We start from the raw sequence: 22,146 nt of genomic DNA, 5'->3' as shown, positions 1-22,146 counted from the left end.
TGCAGTGAGCCTGTTGCCAGCAGGACTCACTGTAAAATAAAAAACCTAAAAACTTTTTCTAAGCAGCTCTTTAGGAGAGCCACCTAGATTGCACCCTGCTCGGACGGGCACAAAAACCTAACTGAGGCTTGGAGGAGGGTCATAGGGGGAGGAGCCAGTGCACACCACCTGATCCTAAAGCTTTATTTTTGTGCCCTGTCTCCTGCGGAGCCGCTAATCCCCATGGTCCTGACGGAGTCCCCAGCATCCACTAGGACGTCAGAGAAATATATATATTTCTCTTATGTCCTAGAGGATGCTGGGGACTCCGTAAGGACCATGGGGTATAGACGGGCTCCGCAGGAGACATGGCCACTATTAAGAACTTTAGAATGGGTGTGCACTGGCTCCTCCCTCTATGCTCCTCCTCCAGACCTCAGTTAGATCCTATGCCCAGAGGAGACTGGGTGCATTACAGGGGAGCTCTCCTGAGTTTCTCTGAAAAATAATTTTGTTCGGTTTTTTATTTTCAGGGAGCACTGCTGGCAACAGGCTCCCTGCATCGTGGGACTGAGGAGAGAGAAGCAGACCTACTTAAATGATAGGCTCTGCTTCTTAGGCTACTGGACACCATTAGCTCCAGAGGGAGTCGGAACGCAGGTCTCCCCTCGCCGTTCGTCCCAGAGCCGCGCCGCCGTCCTCCTCACAGAGCTGGAAGATAGAAGCCGGTTGAGTATAAGAAGAAAGAAGACTTCAAAGGCGGCAGAAGACTTCAGATCTTCTCTGAGGTGTTGTGTGTGGGAGCCATTGCTCCCACACACAACACACACTGCAGGCACGGATGGGTGCAGGGCGCAGGGGGGGCGCCCTGGGCAGCAATAATAAACCTCTAGGACTGGCTAACAGGCAATATATAGGCTGCGGAGGCAATATATATTAATATCCCCCGCCAGTATTGAAAAATTGAGCGGGACCGAAGCCCACCGCTGAGGGGGTGGAGCTTGATCCCACAGCACTAACCAGCGCCATTTTCTCCACAGCACACTGCAGAGAAGCTGGCTCCCTGGACTCTCCCCTGCTGAACACGGTGACACAGGGCAAAAAAGAGGGGGGGGGGGCACTTGTAAGGCGCAGTGAGTGTATAGATATATACATATGATTAAATAAAAGTGCTGTTTATCTGGGAATTTTGTTTCCAGTGTCAGTTGGCGCTGGGTGTGTGCTGGCATTCTCTCTCTCTGTCTCTCCAAAGGGCCTTATTGGGGAACTGTCTCCATATAAACTATATCCCTGTGTGTGTGGGGGTGTCGGTACACGTGTGTCGGCATGTCTGAAGCGGAAGGCTCGTCTAAGGAGGAGGTGGAGCAGATGATTGTGGTGTCTCCGTCGGCAACGCCGACACATGATTGGTTGGACATGTGGAATGTTTTAAATGCAAATGTGACTTTGTTACATAAGAGATTAGACAAAGCAGAGTCCAGGGATAATACAGGGAGTCAATCAATGGCTTTGACGGTGTCACAGGGCCCTTCAGGATCTCAAAAACGTCCCCTATCCCAAATAGCAGACACTGATACCGACACGGATTCTGACTCCAGTGTCGACTACGATGATACGAGGTTACACCCAAGGGTGGCCAAAAGCATTCATTATATGATTATTGCAATAAAAGATGTTTTGCATATCACAGATGAACCCTCTGTCCCTGACACGAGGGTACACATGTTTAAGGAAAAGAAACCTGAGGTAACCTTTCCCCCATCTTATGAGCTGAATGCGTTATTTGAAAAGGCTTGGGAATCTCCAGACAAGAAACTGCAGATTCCCAAAAGAATTCTTTTGGCGTATCCTTTCCCTGCACAGGACAGGGTACGTTGGGAATCCTCGCCCAGGGTGGACAAGGCTTTAACGCGCTTATCCAAGAAGGTGGCGCTACCGTCTACAGACACGGCAGGCCTCATGGATCCTGCTGATCGCAGACAGGAAGCGACTTTAAAATCAATATATACACATACGGGTGCATTACTCAGACCGGCAATAGCATCGGCTTGGGTTTGCAGCGCTGTAGCAGCTTGGACAGATACCTTGTCTGCTGATATTGATACCCTAGATAGGGATACCATTTTATTGACCTTAGGTCACATTAAAGACGCAGTCTTATATATGAGAGACGCTCAGAGAGACGTTGGACTGCTAGGTTCGAGAGCCAACGCCATGGCGATTTCTGCTAGGTGAGCATTGTGGACCCGCCAATGGACGGGGGATGCCGACTCAAAAAGGCATATGGAAGTTTTGCCTTACAAGGGTGAGGTTTTGTTTGGGGAAGGTCTCACGGACCTGGTTTCCACGGCTACCGCGGGTAAATCTACCTTTTTGCCTTATGTTCCCCCACAGCAAAAGAAAACACCACAGTATCAGATGCAGTCCTTTCGGTCGCATAAGTCCAGAAGAGGTCGGGGCTCTTCCTTCCTCGCCAGAGGTAAGGGTAGAGGGAAAAGAATGCCTGCTACGGCTAGTTCCCAGGAGCAGAAGTCCTCCCCGGCTTCTACTAAATCCACCACATGATGCTGGGGCTCCACTGAGGGAGTCCGCGCCGGTGGGGGCACGTCTGCGACTTTTCAGCCACGTCTGGGTTCAGTCGGACGTGGATCCTTGGGCGGTGGAAATTGTATCCCAAGGCTACAAGCTGGAATTCGAAGACGTGCCTCCTCGCCGATTCTTCAAATCTGCTTTACCAGCTTCTCCCCCAGAGAGGGAGATAGTTTTAGCTGCAATTCAAAAGCTGTGCCAACAGGAAGTGATTATCAAGGTTCCCCTAATTCAACAGGGAAAGGGGTACTATTCAACCCTGTTTGTGGTCCCGAAACCGGATGGCTCGGTCAGACCCATTCTAAATTTAAAATCCCTAAACCTGTACTTGAAAAGGTTCGAGTTCAAGATGGAATTGCTCAGGGCGGTTATCTCCAGCCTGGAAGGGGGGGGGGATTTTATGGTGTCACTAGACATGAAGGATGCATACCTTCACGTCCCCATATATCCTCCTCATCAGGCATACCTGAGATTCGCTGTACAGGACTGTCATTACCAGTTTCAGACGTTGCCGTTTGGGCTTTCCACGGCCCCGAGGGTTTTCACCAAGGTAATGGCGGAAATGATGGTGCTCCTGCGCAGGCAAGGAGTCACAATTATCCCGTACTTGGACGATCTCCTGATAAAAGTGAGATCAAAAGAACAGTTGCAGAAAAGCGTGTCGCTCTCCCTGAGAGTGCTGCAACAGCATGGCTGTCGTTCTTAGGCATGATTCTGGACACAGAACAAAAGAGGGTTTTTCTCCCGATGGAAAAAGCCCAGGAACTCCAGAACATGGTCAGAGACCTGATAAAACCGAAAAGAGTGTCAGTACATCAATACACTCGAGTACTGGGGAAAATGGTGGCGACCTACGAGGCCATCCCCTTCGGCAGGTTTCATGCGAAGACTTTTCAGTGGGACCTTCTGGGCAAGTGGTCCGGGTCCCATCTACAAATACATCAGAAGATAAGCCTGTCCCCCAGGGCCAGGGTGTCTCTCCTGTGGTGGCTGCAGAGTGCTCACCTTCTAGAGGGTCGCAGATTCGGCATTCAAGACTGGGTTCTGGTGAACACGGACGCGAGCCTCCGGGGATAGGGAGCAGTCACACAGGGAAGACATTTTCAGGGCCTATGGTCAAGCCAGGAGGTTTGTCTACACATCAACGTCCTGGAATTGAGGGCCATATACAACGGCCTACGACAAGCGGAGAATCTTCTTCGCGACCTACCGGTTCTCTTAAGCGTTTGTTCCATGTCCACCTCAATAATTTGAAAATCATTCAGACATGTGGAAAAAGAAAAGTGGTACCCCACATAGCGTAATATCGTATACACAATTTATTTCATAAACAATAGCATAAAAAACCAATAGGTTAAGGTAAAAATGGAGGCTTTACCAGATCAAGATGCAACAAGAGCATATAGACAGAAATGTGAGTGCCAGGGTCCGGATCTCCTGGTGCTCATGGTGCTCCGGATCTCCTGGTGCAAATGTCACTGCCCTGACGAAGAGCATTTGCTCGATATGCGTTGGCCTGTGACAGGTGGACTGATGGTAACAGTGGACTGAGCATTGCATTTCGGTTTCCAGTGTCACGCTTGACGTAAGTTGGGTTTCCGAGTTAACGAGGTGGCTGAATGTAATTCCTCCTCATGGGGTGGAAGCCAAACTAAGTGTTAATGTTGGCCTGAGGGCGTAAAGCCAAGGAGGACTTCGTAGGAAGATAACTGTAGTTTTAATGAATAATCAGGTTGTACACGATTATTGGAGAAATAGAAGAAACTGTAAGAATTATAGTCTATGGCTAAATGACTTGAAGAGTGAAGCTGAAGAACTCCGGTAAAGAAGAACTGAAGACTGTGTTTTATGATTAAAAGATGAGGCTAAAGTACTTGGACTTTGAAGAAATGAAGGCTGTGGTTTGTGATAGAAAGACGAGGCTGAAGAATTTGGACTTTGAAGAAATGAAGATGTCTGCTGGAACCGCTGTTAGCACCTGGAGCTCCTCTACGACCTGGGACCCCGTGAGCGCTTCCACAAGTGGCAACGGACTTAGACAGCAGGACTGCAGCAGCATTTAGGTAACCGATGGATGAGAGCAACCATGACCAGGGAACCAGAAGTAACCTGGGAGCACAGAGCTGGAGAACCTTTCACAAGGAGGTAACTTGAAGCACTGGCACTCTCCTTCTGAGCCAGCCCCCTTTTGTAAGGGGAGAACATGCAGGATTGGCTGGAAACAGATTGGGAACTTCATTGGTAATACTCTGGTCTCCAACATGGCTGCCCCCAGCACAGGAGACTTAGCTGTTAGCACACAGCTTTAGCCAGCTTCTGTCTCTGACGCACTATACTGTGTCACCATTAGAGGACCTTACCGCAGTGATCCCCGCCTCCAGACCCTCGGCCCTTGGCAGCCGCACATCTGTCCAGGAGGACCCGCCGCCAGCAGCTCCCTGCTGCCGCAGCCGCGTCAACCAGCGGGACGGTAACCCGCGGGTGCACCCACCGGAGGTAAGGCTGTGGAGCCTGACATCCAGCAGTTGAGCAGAGCACCAGGAGATCCGGACCCTGGCACTCACATTTCTATCTATATGCATCTCGATCTAGTAAAGCCTCCATTTTTACCTTAACCTATTGGTTTTTTATGCTATTGTTTGTGAAATAAATTGTACATACAATATCACGCTATGTGGGGTACCACTTTTCTTTTTCCACATGTCTGAGTGATTTTCGAATTATTGAGGTGGACATGGAACAGACGCTTAAGATTGAATTTCTACGTGCATGAAATATATATCAGTCCGGTAAAGCCTCCATGTCCTACAATTAATGGATACATTAAGGAATGTATTGGTATTGGCCCAAACAGGATTACACTATATGGAAATTCTCTCTCTTTTCACATATTTGCCAATATTCTAATTACGAGGAAAGCATCCCACACAACGTTTTGGAATATCGCTTCAGATAAGTAAACCTCTTTCACACGAGGTGCTGTCTGGTCACATACTTTTGAACCTTAGCGCACAAGTTCTCTGTCACCCACTTTTTTCTTTTCTAACTTACTGTTATCCCTACCTGGCTGTACTAGGCTCATTCAGAGCTATACGCAGTTTAAACTTATAGGCCCAAATATATTAGCTCATAATTTACAGGCACCACCACAATTCAGCCGAGATAAACACTAGATGTACAGGCAATAACGTTTAATGCAAAACCAGCCTCTCCAATGTATCCAGCTGTCTTTGCTATTGCTATATCCTCCAGGATGTACCAGCAGTTTATTAAATTTAATGTCTAATGCCATGCTGATAGTATTCCCACCCTCCAGAGTCCCCTCACCTCCTTCCATTTCACTATCTATCAATAATATCACCATCTGTTCCATCACATAAAGAGCAATGTGAAGAAGTTATGCTTGACTCTACTCTCGGCTTCAAACCCGCACACAGGCTATCTGTTATTCTTGCTGCTTCCACCTTTGAAGCCGCAAGATCTCTCGAATAAGACCCTCTCTCTCACCCTGGAGGCAAGAAAGACCCTCTTCCAATCACTGATCATCTCTTGACTGGACTAATGCAACCTCCTTGCACCTGGCCTCCATGATTTATCTCCTGGATGGAGATCGGGTCTGCTGAGGAAGTCTGCTTCCCAGTTGTCCACTCCCGGAATGAATACCGCTGATAGAGCGCTTACGTGATTTTCTGCCCAGCGCAGAATCCTGGTGGCTTCCGCCATCGCCACTCTGCTCCTTGTCCCGCCTTGGTGGTTTACATGAGCCACGGCTGTGACGGAATTTATATGCGCATGAAATATATATCAGTCCGGTAAAGCCTCCATTTCTCACAAGTAACGGATACATTAAGGAATATGTATATAATTTTTTTTTATGTCTGAATGTATTGATATTGGTCCAAACGGGATTACACTATATGGAAATTCTTTCTCTTTTCACATACTGTATTTGCCAATATTCTAAATACGAGGAAAGCATCATACACAACGATTTGGAATATCGCTTGAGATAAGTAAACCTCTTTCACACGGGGTGCTGTCTGGTCACACACTTTTGAACCTTAGTGCGCAAGTTCTCTGTCACCCACTTTTTCTTAATTAGCGTAACATTACGGTTATAGGGTATAACCACGACAGAGGACAGCAGCATCTTTAGCGCCCATAGGGTATCTCTACACTGCCTTTTCCAGGGATAACAGTAAGTGTGTCTGGTCCCGATTCAGTGGTGGGTGCAAATGCTGTTGCGACTGCATCTTTGTACGCAACAGTACTGTGAAAATATGCTAATGCTGAAGCCACTGGAATGTATACAGGGTCATCCACTGGTGGCTTTTGTAATCTGCTTGTGTACAAAGATGCACCATCAAACATCTGAGCAACCTTGTGTTTGTTCAGAATGTTCGTCGAAAGTAAGCCGCCAAAACTGTGTATACAAATGTAGTCACTGGCTGCGGCATGCCCACAAAGTGCTTCCTAAATGCCTGCTTTTAACTCCCCCTGTTATCTGCCATCAACACACACTGTCAGTCACTCTGTAGCCAAATTCTCACTGCAACTTACGTAGGTAGTATATCGCAATGCATAACATAGCATTCAACTCTTAATCAGGCCATCCTGTCACCTCAGCTGACTCATAAATATCATGCCTGGCCACTAGGCTGTGCAGTGTTCGGGGCAATGTTTATTGGAACAACTGCAATTCTCCCAGGAGTGCACAGTACATGTGCTGTGTGTCAGTAGATGTGCTTGGCTCAGTGTCCGTTGTCTGCTGTGACCCCTGTATCTATGCCTCTGATTCATTTAGTGTCTTTCCTATTCCGAGAAGGAGGGGTGAATGGGCTTTAAGATACTATAAAAAGAAATGACCCTATGACACTGCAGATATATTTTGTTACATTATCTAGCACAATTCATATGGAAGACGGAGTAGATCTTCTTCACAGAAAAGTATGCCAGCCAGGTGACAAGTAACAAAGTGGTGGACCACAAATATCTGCACACACGTACGACTTATGAAATGTTGCTTCAAAAGACCCCGTAACTAATAGTTATATAAATAATATCTCTAACAGGAGTACCACCCTTGACGACCAAATTGACATTTTAGAAGTGAGAGAGAAAGGGTTGTATATCGAAGGGTGCACAGATTTAATATTAAAGCATTACTTTTATTGCTATATATCTAAAAAATATCCCATATTACAGGGTGTATGACATTAAAATATAGAGGTTAAAAACAAATGACAAACTGACGCAAAAATAAAGATTGTGCTCCAGAATAACATATGTAATAAAAACAAAAGGTGTCCGCTCTTCAAAATGATTGACGTGTGTCTGTTCAAGCAATCAATATATCAATGTATATAATTGACAAAATTCTAGGAATTTCAAGATTGGCTTATAATAAATCACATTTCACAATGTAAGACCCTATTGATATACCTTAGGATTATGGAGTGGTACAGGGGGTGAAAATGTACCGGTGAATTAAGTCAAGAGAACACAACTGATCAGTGACGTGCGGTGAGGACATTGGCTGGGGAGGCACTGGTTATGCGCGCGCCTCCGGAAAAGGGGGCATGGCCACTCAAATGGGGGCGTGTCCTTCAGTGTAGTAGGACCCCTTATACTATACTGTGCCCCTTTCACCTTATACCACACAGTATGAGCCAAAATTCACATTACAGCACACGGTATGAGCCGAAATTTACATTACAGCACATGGTATGACCCGAAATTCACATTATAGCACATGGTATGAGCCGAAATTCACATAACAGCAAACGGTATGAGCCGAAATTCACATTACAGCACACGGTATCAGCCGAAATTCACATAACAGTACACGGAATGACCCGAAATTCACATAACAGCACACGGTATGACCCGAAATTCAGATTATAGCACACGGTATCAGCCGAAATTCACATTACAGCACACGGTATCAGCCAAAATTCACATAACAGCACACGGTATGAGCCGAAATTCACATTACAGCACACGGTATCAGCCGAAATTCACATTACAGCACACGGTATGACCCAAAATTCAGATTATAGCACACGGTATGACCCGAAATTCAGATTATAGCACACGGTATCAGCCGAAATTCACATTACAGCACACGGTATCAGCCAAAATTCAGATTACAGCACACGGTATGACCCGAAATTCAGATTATAGCACACGGTATGACCCGAAATTCAGATTATAGCACACGGTATGAGGTGAAATTCACATAACAGCACATGGTATGTGCCGAAATTCAGATTACAGCACACCGTATGAGACGAAATTCACATTACAGCACACGGTATGATACACATTTCAGGGACAGGGAGAGAGAGTGACAGCAGTGACAGAGCGAGTGACAGAAAGGACAGGGAAAGTGACAGCAGAGGACATAGGGAAGCAGGGAAACATTACCTGATATGTGCAGCGGAGGTGTGGAAGGGACTTTCGGCGGCGGTGGCGGAGGAGCCCATGGTCTGCGGGGGATGTGGCGGTACTAAGCTGTCCTTTGTTGCTGCAGCGTTGATGTCCCTCTGACCACCGCCAGTTGTGGTCTGCGGTGGTCAGCTTTCAGTGGCGGTGCAGCGTGCGGCAGTGAGCGTTGGTCAGCGGTGAGCGGCGGGCGGCTGTGATATATACATATATATAATTTTTTTACATTTATTTTATTTATTCCTCATTGTCCCTGCAGTCCAAGTGATCTGGGGGTGAACTGCAGTCCAAGTGATCTGGCCGAGATCACTTGGACTGCAGCTCACCCCCAGATCACTTGGACTGCAGCTCACCCCCAGATCACTTGGACTGCAGCTCACCTCCAGATCACTTGGACTGCAGCTCATCCCCTGATTATCTGAAGGTGAGCTGCAGTCCAGGTGATCTGAGGGTGAGCTGCCCAGTCACTTCCCACCCAGTACAACTGGCCCCCCCCCCCGGCTCCCCACCCACCCACCACCACCCACCACCTCGCCTGTGTGGTGATGGGCCCCGTTCCGGAGGGTGCAGGTGCTGCTGTGAGGAGAGCGGAGGACGATCAAGGTGAGCTGCAGTTACAGCTCTGCCCAGCGCCGCCGCGCGGTCCCCAGCCCGCTGCCTCCGTAGCGCCTGCTTCTGTAGCGCAGCTCTAACATCGGATCCCGCTTCACTTGCCCGTGCTACTGTCCAGACGTGATAGCGCCACAGCAGCGAAATAACTTATGACACAGAATATGTGTCATAAGTATCTTCTTTATATTATTCTAATCATAATGACAGGGAAGGCACTGCCTCCCCTGACTGCACGTCCCTGCAACTGATTGGAAATTACATTCCTGTTCTGTAACTTAAATATTCTATGCTCCAGTAAGTATATTGCTTATACTGGTATAAATTCACACTGATGTATATATTGTCACTTATTATAATGTTTAGCCAGAAACATATTCATCTGTGTGGATTAAGACCAAATATTGCTAGCTAAAACCGGTTAATTAAGCAAAGAGAACACAATTGTTTGGAAATCACATTCCTATTCTATAAATTAAATATTCTATGCTCCAGTAAGTATATTGCTTGTTTATTATATACTGGTATAAATTCACACTAATGTATATATTGTCACTTATTATAATGTTTAGTCAGAAACATATTAGTGTGTGTGGAAAATATAAACTTATAATTATAAATAAAAGCTGGCAGAAGGTCCTGGTAAGGATGCAATAACACTGAACAAGTATACATGAGATTAATACAGCAATAATGTACCTAATTTTAGAAATGTAACTAGTTGAATCATATCAGATTGTTGCATTTTATTATAAAAATTACTAATACAATCAGTGCAAATAAATGTATACTTTATATCCAATGTACCACTCTATAATACTAAAGTATATTAATTGGGTCTTACATTGTGAAATGTGATTTATTATAAGACGATCTTCAAATCCCCAAAATTTGACAATTTATATACATTTATATATTGATTATTTGAACAAACACTTGTCAATCATTTTGAAGTACACACCTCTTTTGTTTTTATAACATAAAACATTATTCTGGAGCACAATGTTTGTGTCAATTTGTCATTTTGTTTTTACCTTCTATATTTAACTGTCATACACCCTGTAATATGGGACATTTTAAAATATATATCAATCAAAGTAATATTGAATCTGTTCACCCAATTCTTTCTCTCCTTCTTCTGAAAAAGCATAAAGAAGTAGCCAGGTGTAGGGGGTGTACTATGCTGGACACAGATAGGCACTTGCAGGTATTGCCCACTTGCTGGCATGACACAGATACAATAGAACTGAGATAGTGCTGCACGCTGAGACACAGTGCGTGTCTGCATTCTCCATATAGCCTCTCTGCAATGTTCACTCCGTCCAAACCGCTCCCTGCAACTTAAAGAAGGGGATGGATCTCTGTTATTGTGTCTGCCACAGTAATGCAAGCGCAGCGTGACTCTGATTTTAGGCATCCGATTAGGGAGGCCAATCCCGGGATCAGGATCGGCGGGATCCCGGGATTTAGGCAAAAAAATGGCCGGGATTCAATCCCAGGATTGGAAGATCCAATTCCAGGGATAGCAGGATCTACCTGCCCCATTGGTTTTTTTTAATGCCGTGCAGCCTTGAACGTACTCAGGTGGCTCAGGCACTAACCCGATCCCTCCTTCTGGCTCCCCCTGCCCCCAGCAGAGCGTACTGCACAGCGTGACATGATGTCAGAGGTCACGCTGTGTAGTCTGAGACCAGCCACCCATGCCGCCTGGACCTCACCTCACTGCCCGCAAGCTCATGATGGCGAGTCTGACGCCAGACGCCAGGACCGCACCTTGGCGTCCGCGGGCCTGACTTCAACTCACGATTGTATTTGTGTGGGCTGGGGTGGGCAGGTCTTCGACTCCAAATCCGGGAATCCCGGGATTTACCTTTTTTCATTCCCATTACCCGGTTTTGAAAAAAGGCCCGTAATTGGCCTCCCTACTTTTGACCCCTGAAGAAGCATTGTGCCTGATAGGCTGTAGAAAAAAAAGTCAGATTGAGTGCCCATGAAATTAATCTTTGGGGAAACACTGTTCCTCCAGCCCTGAACTTCATAATGAGTTTTGCAGTGTAAGGGGTTACTGTTTGTTGATCACCACAAATGAACTACTAAAGGACAATATACTTTGAAAGCGGGGAGTCCTCCGTTTTCGGTTGCCAGAATGGGAGAGATATGATACTTTTTATGGCAGTAGGACATCACACTGTGTATCCCCTGCTATGGTCTACACAGCCCAGTCTTTCATACTTTAATGCTGGCAGTGGTCACATGCTGTATGTCACCACGATTTTACTGCTACAATTCTAGACTGTTATAATTAGTGCTGGTGATACCTTAGGGGAGAAGACACACACTTTTTTGTGTATTATTTATTCTTTTAATTGTAGAAAATATGCCAGAATAGGGCAAGTTGTAAACCCACTGCACGTTGCTGGCAGCTTGGCTTATCACCGGCCCATCTTAATTATTTGCAATTTGCTGCAAATATGGACCCACTACATTTAGTCTTAAGTGTAATAATAGGTGAGTTTATTTTCATATACAGTAGTTAAATTATTACAAAAGAACAGTTCAATTCATTCAGCATATAGGCATATGTATAGCAATAAGATGGCCATGGCTATTTAAAAACTGTATGTCAGATTGGTGTTCTGAATTCCAGTGCAGAAAGTCTTTTATCCAGGTATGAAAGTTTTTGGGAAAGCCAAAAAGTGGTCCCAACACATTTTGTCTCCTGGAACCTCTTCAGGGGAAATAGTGTGTACAGTTGTTAAGTCTCATAAACCGGACATTCTCTGAACTCTTTATCAAGGTACCGTTTCATACATGTAGACTGTGACAAAACGGGGTCGTGTCATGTCCAGGATGCAGGTTTCCTGGACCAGGCAGAGGGGTTCTGACATTCTGTCTGATTAAAGTTTGGCTTATGCAGACGGTGAAGGCTGCATCCATCGTGACTGATGGTCGTGATGGTAATCTGATGCTGCATTCTCAGATGCAGCACTCGGGTGGCAGATGCATGCAAGAGGATTCTTTTTCCTACATATGCTTCCTGCAGCATTAGATTATTTGTTGTATGGTAGTACACAACTGCTTCCTTGCGGCTGTGCAATGCTAACCATATCAGAATCAAACCCTCTATACATTGGACACACAAATATTATCACACTAATGCAGGCCATACATTAGGACGACCAGCATTAGATGCGAGTCATCTCCGATTTCCCCCTGCAGCTCCCCGGCGTATGATATCATAAGGTCGGACTTTGTACCTTATGATCTATCGTACGCCCTTTAATTCACCGCTACTCAGATTGCCTGATCATATGTGCGACATTTGACCCGCGTGACTGCATATCGCATCCGTACCCCAAAAATGCACGATGTGCACACAATGCATTGTACAAGGCGTCTTAATCATGCATTGTACGGAAAATCATCCTACTGTATGGCTAGCTTAAGGGCTTTAATATACAAATACAATTTTTTTCTTTTTAAATCTCCTTAAAAACACTTTGTGATAAGATGGTAGAATTTTGCTCGTTAATACTAATGATGATCTAGTTAACGCACCATTTTTGTGGATAGATTTATTTCATTCATCAATTAATTTTCCACAGAGCTTTTTTCCGTTGTTATACCAATAGACTAAATACTAAGCTAGGTCTTAAAACAAAAGGCAAAACTGAGATTAACACTGTAATAATATTTTTTGGAACTTTCATATTATAATTCTCCAAACTAAACAAAGACTAAATACAAATGTTAGTGCTGAATCTTACTGAAAGTGTCTGTTTGTTCTTTAAATATAAAGGGGTCTATTTACAAAGCATTGGCTGGAGATAAAGTACCAGCCAATGAGCATCTACATGGCATGTCACAGGCTGCGTTTGAAAAATGACAGTTAGTAGCTGGTTGGCTGGGACTTTTTCTCCGTCCACTTTGTCTCCATCCAAGGCTTAGTAAATAGACCCCAAAGTCTGATAGTATCATATACAAAACATCTTCGAGCTTAGTACAATGTTGGTGCTTTGTAATTGGTTTGTATTCAGTTATAAGTATGACCCGATACAATTTAATTTTAAATTAATAAATATTTCTCTTTATTTACAGGTTTCCAGTGGTTACCTAGTGGTGGTGTTTGTTTACGTGACGGAATATGTAGGGATCAAAGCTCGTACATGGGCTTCTATTCATATACATGCATTTTTTGCAGTAGGAGTTATGATTGTGGCTTTGGTTGGTTTTTTGGTGCGCACCTGGTGGCTCTACCAAATAATCCTTTCTGTCATCACCCTACCATTTGTCCTATGTTGCTGGATGCTTCCTGAGACTCCTTTTTGGCTGCACTCCCAGGGAAAATACAAAGAGGTAGAAGATATAATTAGTACAATGGAGAAGTGGAACAGAGTGAGCACATCCTACAATCTCGCTGAACTCTTGCCTGTGGAGGAAGCCAACACTGCTAGTGGACAAGAAATTCAAATAGCCAAAAAGCACAATTTATTACATTTGTTTCACAGCTGGAGTTTTGCAAGAAGGACCATGTCTGTGTGGCTCATCTGGTTTACTAGTAGCTTGGGATACTACGTGTTTGCCCTAAATTCTGTCAACCTGGGAGGAAACGAATATGTAAATCTTTTTCTTTCAGGTATTCACATCATATTCAAAAGCTCGACAAACACACACAATGACGTACCAATACATTAGTGCATTTACAATACTGTCAAATATTGTGAGTGGTCTGAAAGTATTTTTTATTTTTATTTTAGTAATTAAAAGTTTTTTATTCTGTTTTACTATATCATTTAAATGCAAGATTGTGTATCTCACCTAGGGTTAATACTATATTAATTTTTACTTCACTATTTATCTGGTGAAAATATTGAAATAATAATTTTTATTATACTTCCTGCTAGAATGTATACGTTATCATTATTGTGTCAGCTATCCTCATACCCACGAAGGTGGCACAATGACTGCATATCTCATTACTACTACCATCCTGTTATTACTTAGCAAGTTTGTTCCTATCTGGTCCACCCTAGCTTTGTTGCATCACTAAAATCACATCAATCCAATTTGAGCCATCTAAGAAGACCAAAAATGTCTACCCACTAAGTTTTCACACGTATTAAGAACCGTATAGCATTCCTCAGGCTTATCAAGAGGCTTCTGTGCAGAGGCGGAACTACCACGGGTGCAGCAGGTGCATTGAACAAGGGCCCTAGACCAGCAATGAGTTATCCCCTGGGCCAGTGCATGACCATTTTGAGCAAAGTCAGACGTTTGGCTCAGTGAAGGGAGGTGGGGCTGACCTTGTGTGTGTGCGGCAACGTCAGTTTGCCATCTGAGCCGGACATATAGGGGAGTCCTGCTGCCTGTTAGTGCTGATGCTCAGAGATGCTTTCTGCTTCGCTGAACTGTGAATTCTTCCTGAATTTCAGCTGTCTGTGAACTAAAGGCAAATCATGGCCGGTGTAATTGGGGCTGTCAGTGCCTGCTTGTCAGAGTACTGAATTGAAGAAAGCACAGAGGGTGGGGGCCCCCTCTTACAGACAGGGCAGTGGCTTCTGTGTTCCCAATGTTGTAAATGATTTGCGTGCCAGTGTTGATATTGCAGAGTTATATAGGCAAACACCAGTGGATGACTTAAACTATGAGCAGCCCAGTTATTTAACCAGTGGTGTTGGCTTATTAATAAATAGCAGGTACAGCCATGCCCACTGTTACATGTACACTGGTGATGAAGCCATGGGTAGCTTTGCAGTTATGCTGGAACAGCTTTATGGCAGGTGTTAACCAGGTCTCTTATAGGAGCTAAGTAGGAGACCATGTCTTCCACCATGTCACTACACAGTCTTATACAGTAAAGAAATAAGATGGCCCCTGTACATTCTCAATTGTGATTTTGGTGGCCATCTTGGGATAGGGCATGAGGCCTCCCTGGAGATCAGGAAGACTAGAGTCTGTGCACTGGCACACTCTTCCTTCAACACCCACCGTCACCAATGTATATCCCTTTGGTCTCTACACAGCATGATTGTTTGATTGTACTCTTGTCACCATCTCTCTGTCACCCACTGCCTCTCCTGTTACCTCTCCCTTTCACTCTGTGCCTCTCTCTGCCACGCACTGCTTCACCCTGTCATCCTCTACCTCTCCCCGTCACCCATTGGTGTGTGGAATATTATGAACTTGGGGTTGGTCAGAGAAGGGGGACTCAAAGTATGCACCTGGGGCCGCCACTCACAAGTTCTGCCACTGCTTCTATATCATCATTGTTATATATGTCATGTGCAAGTAATGTGCTGCGACCATGTAATAGTATTGTATAGTATGTTTATGTTAAACCTCCATTGTTTAATTTAAAAATGAAATTCGTTTTCAAAGCACAATGGTTTTTAAAGATAAATTCCAATGTAAAGTCAAATAATTTGAAAATATTTTACAGGCGCTGTAGAGATTCCATCTTATATTATTTGCTGTCTCTGTATGGACAAACTTGGAAGAAGGAACACACTAGTTCCATTCCTGTTACTCAGCACTGTCTTTTGTGGTGTAATTATGCTCATCCCTGAGGTATTTCTTTGTTTTGTGTCTCATGTAGTTGTCACTAATGTTATATAAATATGTAGCCTATCTGTACAATGGTGGTCATTCTGAGTTGTTCGCTCTGTAATTTTCTTCGCATCGCAGCGATTTTCCGCTAATTGCGCATGCGCAATGTTCGCACTGCGACTGCGCCAAGTAAATTTGCTAAGAAGTTTGGTAATTTACTCACTGCATTACGAGGTTTTTTCTTCGTTCTGGTGATCGTAATGTGATTGACAGGAAGTGGGTGTTTCTGGGCAGAAAGTGGCCGTTTTATGGGTGTGTGTGAAAAAACGCTGTTTCTGGGAAAAACGCGGGAGTGGCTGGAGAAACGGGGGAGTGTCTGGGCGAACGCTGGGTGTGTTTGTGACGTCAAACCAGGAATGAAACTGACTGAACTGATCGCAGTGGCAGAGTAAGTGTCGAGCTACTCAGAAACTGCTAAGAAATTTCTATTCGCAATTTTGAGAATCTTTCGTTCGCAATTTTGCTAAGCTAAGATTCACTCCCAGTAGGCGGCGGCTTAGCGTGTGCAATGCTGCTAAAAGCAGCTTGCGAGCGAACAACTCGGAATGAGGGCCAATATTAGACATGCGTTCTAATTGCCTCATGGCAGGTGCTGTGTCTGCTGCTCAATGAGGCTCAAAATGCACAAGAGCATAAGTAACACTTAATTATATCCTTAGGGGCTGATGCAGGGTGAATATACAGCCATTTGCGTAACTTAGAAAATGAGCATACACAAGCACAGCTGATGCAAAGTTGTATGTTTTTTACCGTGTCTACAATTACAACAAAACTTGTTTGTGACCAAGTGTTTTCAAGTATTCAAAGTTCATTGAGGGCACGTTCACTTAAATGCGGGCTATACAGACCTGGATGTGTTTGGAGCCTGAGGCACAATTTTGCAACTAGTATAGATTAAACCGGCAAACCAAGCATATATGCTACACATCTTTAGATACATACAGATCTGCATATGAGTAAATATATGGATTTTGTCCACCCATGCTCCAACCTGGTTTTGCCTTGTAAATGATTGCTGCTCTAAACAAATGGCCAGACTCGCATAAAATTTCCGCACTTCTCTGAGATTTAGCCAGTTGTGTCTTTTGTAACCTTGATATTTTGGCGACAGTGCTATCCGTTATATATACTGGCTATGTATCCTTTTAGTTGTAGCAGTAATAACTATTAATATGCCACTAGCAATAGTATTGAATGATAAATTACCAGTAACAGCAGTGCCTCTTTGGGGAAACAGCCAAAGAGATGCTCCCTCCTAGTGCAACTTGGTCAGACAGCACTTGGGAGAGGAAAAGAATAAGGGGGAGATGTACTAAGCAGTGAAAAGAGCGGAGAAGTGAGCCAGTAGAGAAGTTTCCCATGGCAACCAATCAGCATTGAAGTAACATCTATAATTTGCATACTATAAAATTATACTTGATTGCCAAGGGCAACTTCTCCACTGGCTCATTTCTCCACTCTTAACACTGCTTAGTACATCTCCCACTAAGGAGAGTATGCTCTCCCTTCTGCTCCACGGGATCCTGCTACTTTTAGCCATGCTGTAATTATGCTCATCTTATGAATGAGTGATGTTCTCCTTTGCTGGCAATGGCACTGTCACGCGAATCTCCAGCAAATGCCGCATGTGGCCGAGTTTTTTTCTTTGTACAAATACATCAAAGAGATTATCTAAACATAATCCTCAATAAAGCTGTCCATCCTGTTAATGATTACTACTCTGTTTGTGGTAAACACAGAGAATTGTCAGTGTGAAACATTAAGTTTATAGGGAGCAAAGGCTTCAATTTTGTGCAGTTATCAATCCATTGTATTGTTTAACTCCAGTAGCATGGTGTTACAATGTGTGTGTGTTGCAGATCTGTCTTATAAATAATAGCAGGCTGTACATCTTGGATTCTTTCCGTAATTTCCATTGTCAGTATATAGGATTCATAATACTGAATAGATAATTACAAAGCCTTTGACTTACTAAATTGTCTCTTCATGTAATTCATATTTAGGTGTAAGCCACCTTAGGTAGAGTGACCATATTATCCCCTTTATCTGGGACGCTCATAGGTTACACAGGTTCTGTGGCTGGCTGACTTCAAGCCTACATTTCAGCTGGTTTTAATCAGCCACAGAACCTGTGTTATCCATGGGGTAATATAGTCACTCTACCTTAGGGCATGTGCAGGATTTGAAGGTCCTATAAAAAAAAAAGCATGTGGGTCTGTCTGAAAGCCATTTATGGGTCAGGTGCCAAGGTCTTATGTCAAATAGGGGGGGCCTGGCGGCATTTAAGGAACATGTTGGGAGATCTCGGGTTATGTGGGGGATCTAATGGACATTGGAAGTGCATGTGGGGTGGTCTGATGGCATACGTGTTAAAGTTTTATTAGTCAAACGTCAAAAAATTTATTAGAGCCATTATGAATGGTATGCATTAGACCTAAAACTGTGGTGCATATAATCTAAATCAGGAAGTCGAATGGATGATAGTAAGGGCTCGTGACCCTTGGTACGAAGTTACTCCACATCTCTTTAGCCTTGGGTACCCACAGTACTTAATGTGGCCCAGTATAGCAGTGTCCAGTAATAACTATTTCTTTGCCACTAGTAATAGTATTGACCAGTTAAATGACAGTAGTATTAGTGCCCATTAATGTACAAGAAATAATGCCCATTAATATGCTACCATCAGCAGTGATGCTAAATATAATGACAGCAGGGCATAGTGATACAGAAGCAGGAATATGCAGTAATGTGGTCAACACTACTTACCCATGCCACCATCTTCTGCTTGTTGTTTAGAATTAGCAGGTTGCATTTGTTGTAGTAGCAGGGTCCCAATGGCAATCACTTGGCATGTTGTGATGGTTTCCCCACTGGCTTCTAGTTGGCTGCCACCAGTGATGAATTACAATCAGCTGGGACATACTGTATACCATGCAGAGAGAAATTTGATCATTTGAACTGCTCAGGAAATGCAAGCAGATGGTCTTCCTCGGCCATCTCCATCTGCTTTCTCCACAGAGACCAGTGTTTGCCCCATTAATGTAATACCTAGGCCTCTAGAATGATGCACTGCATGAGCCTAAAAGTAAAGCAATGCACAGAGCAGGTTTTTGTAAACCTTATACATCACTCACTAGTACAGGTTTTATATTTGTTGGTAAAAAAGTATGGTGTTCTACATCTGGTATGCAGTCAGTATGTCGTAATTCACAATGTCAATACCAGAATGTGCACAAATTGTCAACATGTGACCATATTGACATTTCATCAATGTCTATATAATCTCAGTCAACCTAACACATCGAACTCCTGCATCCATGTATTTATTATAGTAAACAAATTAATATTAAGATAAAAACATACTCCTTCTTGCCTTTTCATTTATTAGCTGCAATGGGAAACAGTCTTTACAAAATGAATTGTAAGGGAGTTTATAGCTTAATTCAGATCTGGCAGGAAAATGATTTGAAGACTTACCTGTTCAAAGTGAATGGATGATGCTTTGGATAAAATTCTTGCGTTTTCCGTGGTCCAGTTAGTCTATGATAGAGGTTCTCAAACGCAGTCCTCAAGGCATTAAGTATATCCATGCTTAGCCAAAGGTGACTTAATTAGTACATCAGTCAATTTGATTTAACCATCTGTGCTGAACTATGTATATAGTTAAAACCTGGGCCATTGGGGTGCCTTGAGGATCATGTTTGAGTACCTCTGGTCTATGACTCAAAATTGGCTTCACACCTAGTTCTCAGTTTCAGTCTGAAAGAACTACCGTATATACTCGAGTATAAGTCGACCCGAATATAAGCCGAGGCACCTAATTCTACCACAAAAACCTGGGAAAACTTATTGACTCGAGTATAAGCCTAGGGTGGGAAATGCAGCTCTAGCCGTACACAGCCCTCAGTGCCAGATATGCCCTCATAGTGCCAGATCTGCCCCCACAGTGCTGCCAGATATGCCCCCACAGTGCTGCCAGATATGCCCCCACAGTGCTGCCAGATATGCCCCCACAGTGCTGCCAGATATGCCCCCACAGTGCTGCCAGATATGCCCCCACAGTGCTGCCAGTTATGCCCCCACAGTGCTGCCAGATATGCCCCCACAGTGCTGCCAGATATGCCCCCACAGTGCTGCCAGATATGCCCCCACAGTGCTGCCAGATATGCCCCCACAGTGCTGCCAGATATGCCCCCACAGTGCTGCCAGTTATGCCCCCACAGTGCTGCCAGATATGCCCCCACAGTGCTGCCAGATATGCCCCCACAGTGCTGCCAGATACGCCCCCTCATGATGCCAGATACGTTCCCTCCCCAAGTGCCAGGTATGCCCCACAGTGTTGTTACTTACCCCTCCGTCGATCCCGCGCTGTCTTCTGGAGGGACACGAAGCGCACAGCACGCGCCTCTCCTGTGTCCCTCCTGCATCTTCGGCGGCCGCGGCGGGTCTATTAAAGGAAGTGCCGGTTCGTGATCAGAGGTCACGAACGGGTACTTCCTGTAATAGAACCGCCGCTGCTGCCGCCGGAGATGCAGGAGGGACACAGGAGAGCCGCGCGCTGTGCGCTCCGTGTCCCTCCTTCACACTGCTCTGCCTCTGCCTGTCACTGACTCGAGTATAAGCCGAGGTGGCTTTTTCAGCACAAAAAAAAGTGCTGAAAAAGTCGGCTTATACTCGAGTATATACGGTAGTTTGTTATTGACATGATACATTTCAGACCAATCAGATTGGGCTGAATTTCTACTATTGGCAAAATGTGCCTTTAGCAGATCTCCTCACACACCTATAATATACGCTTATTCATTATTTTGTATGTATGGTGGTATCTAAACATAAAGCAACAGTTTGATTCATAAAAATACAGTAAAGGTACAGTGAGTACTTGACCGATAAAATTAGAACAATGGGGTCTCAGCAGTAGACAGCACTGGCGATTTTTAATGACAAGTTTTATTTTGGAAATAATTTGAGACCTTTTATGCCTTAATATACATTTATAGCATAATTCCTATGCAGATATTCCAGGGTAACAGATGTAAATGATATACTTGTGTATTACAGGACTACAGTACTATAATCATTGTTATGAGCATGGCGGGAAAGTTTTCTATAGGTATTGCATTTGGACTTATTTACCTATACACAGCTGAACTATATCCAACAGTTGTACGGTAAGCTGATCTGAACATAAAGTATGTACATTTAGATTAAAATAGTGAAATGTGTTTCAGTAGTACTTTTTTTACCGAGTGGACAAATTCAAGCAGCTTCTTGTCAAGTACTAATCTATCCCCTTGTAATTCTAGGTCCTTGGCTGTTGGCAGTGGGAGCATGATGTGTCGGATTGGTAGTGTGGTTGCTCCGTTCTGTGTTTACCTTACAGAAGTGTGGATATTTATGCCACAGGTATTATTCTTATTATTATCCTACTAGTGGTACTGCCGTAGCATCAGTAGTTCTAAAGCCATGCATTGCCCATCCTTAGAGACTGGAGGTTTTACATGACGTGATGTAGTCCATCTCTCTGTCATAGTTTTATTTTATATTCTCTATTTCCTTACCTTCTTTTCTATTAAAAGATGTTAAATCATCACTCATTTATAATTTCTCAGTTTATTTTTATGGTATGAAGTCATCCTATTGTAATGTTGGCTTTTTATTTTATAAAACTTTTTTATTGAAGTATGAAGTGTCACATACGCAGACATTGTAAGAATTAAAGGTACAATTGACAAATACAGCAATAGTCAGAGAGAATTAAGTATTACATAGAATACGTAGAGTCATTGAGATAATCAAGCAATAAGCCAATAGTCTCTATCATTTGGAAGTTGGTTATAATAGAGATTAAGATAATGATTGAATGTAATGACGTCCAAGTTGGCCAGAGGTGCGGGTTCCCAAACGAACTCTGGGTTT

At 44.0% G+C, this 22,146-nt stretch overlaps 1 protein-coding gene across 2 annotated transcripts in view; it reads left to right on the top strand.

Annotated features, from left to right (window-relative positions):
• The window catches only part of SLC22A16 (solute carrier family 22 member 16), a 196,006-nt gene that overhangs the window by 162,121 nt on the left and 11,739 nt on the right, over nucleotides 1-22,146 (top strand). For both annotated transcript variants that reach the window (XM_063917133.1, XM_063917134.1), the window contains 4 exons: nucleotides 13,720-14,257; nucleotides 16,061-16,188; nucleotides 21,289-21,398; nucleotides 21,534-21,633. In XM_063917133.1, the coding sequence (XP_063773203.1) occupies nucleotides 13,720-14,257; nucleotides 16,061-16,188; nucleotides 21,289-21,398; nucleotides 21,534-21,633 (876 nt within the window). The remainder of the gene's footprint in view (nucleotides 1-13,719; nucleotides 14,258-16,060; nucleotides 16,189-21,288; nucleotides 21,399-21,533; nucleotides 21,634-22,146) is intronic.

Source organism: Pseudophryne corroboree, chromosome 4, assembly GCF_028390025.1.
Source record: "Pseudophryne corroboree isolate aPseCor3 chromosome 4, aPseCor3.hap2, whole genome shotgun sequence".
NCBI classification, from domain to species: Eukaryota; Metazoa; Chordata; class Amphibia; order Anura; family Myobatrachidae; genus Pseudophryne; species Pseudophryne corroboree.
Note: the sequence above shows the minus strand (reverse complement) of the source record. Positions and strands in the feature narration are given on the sequence as shown.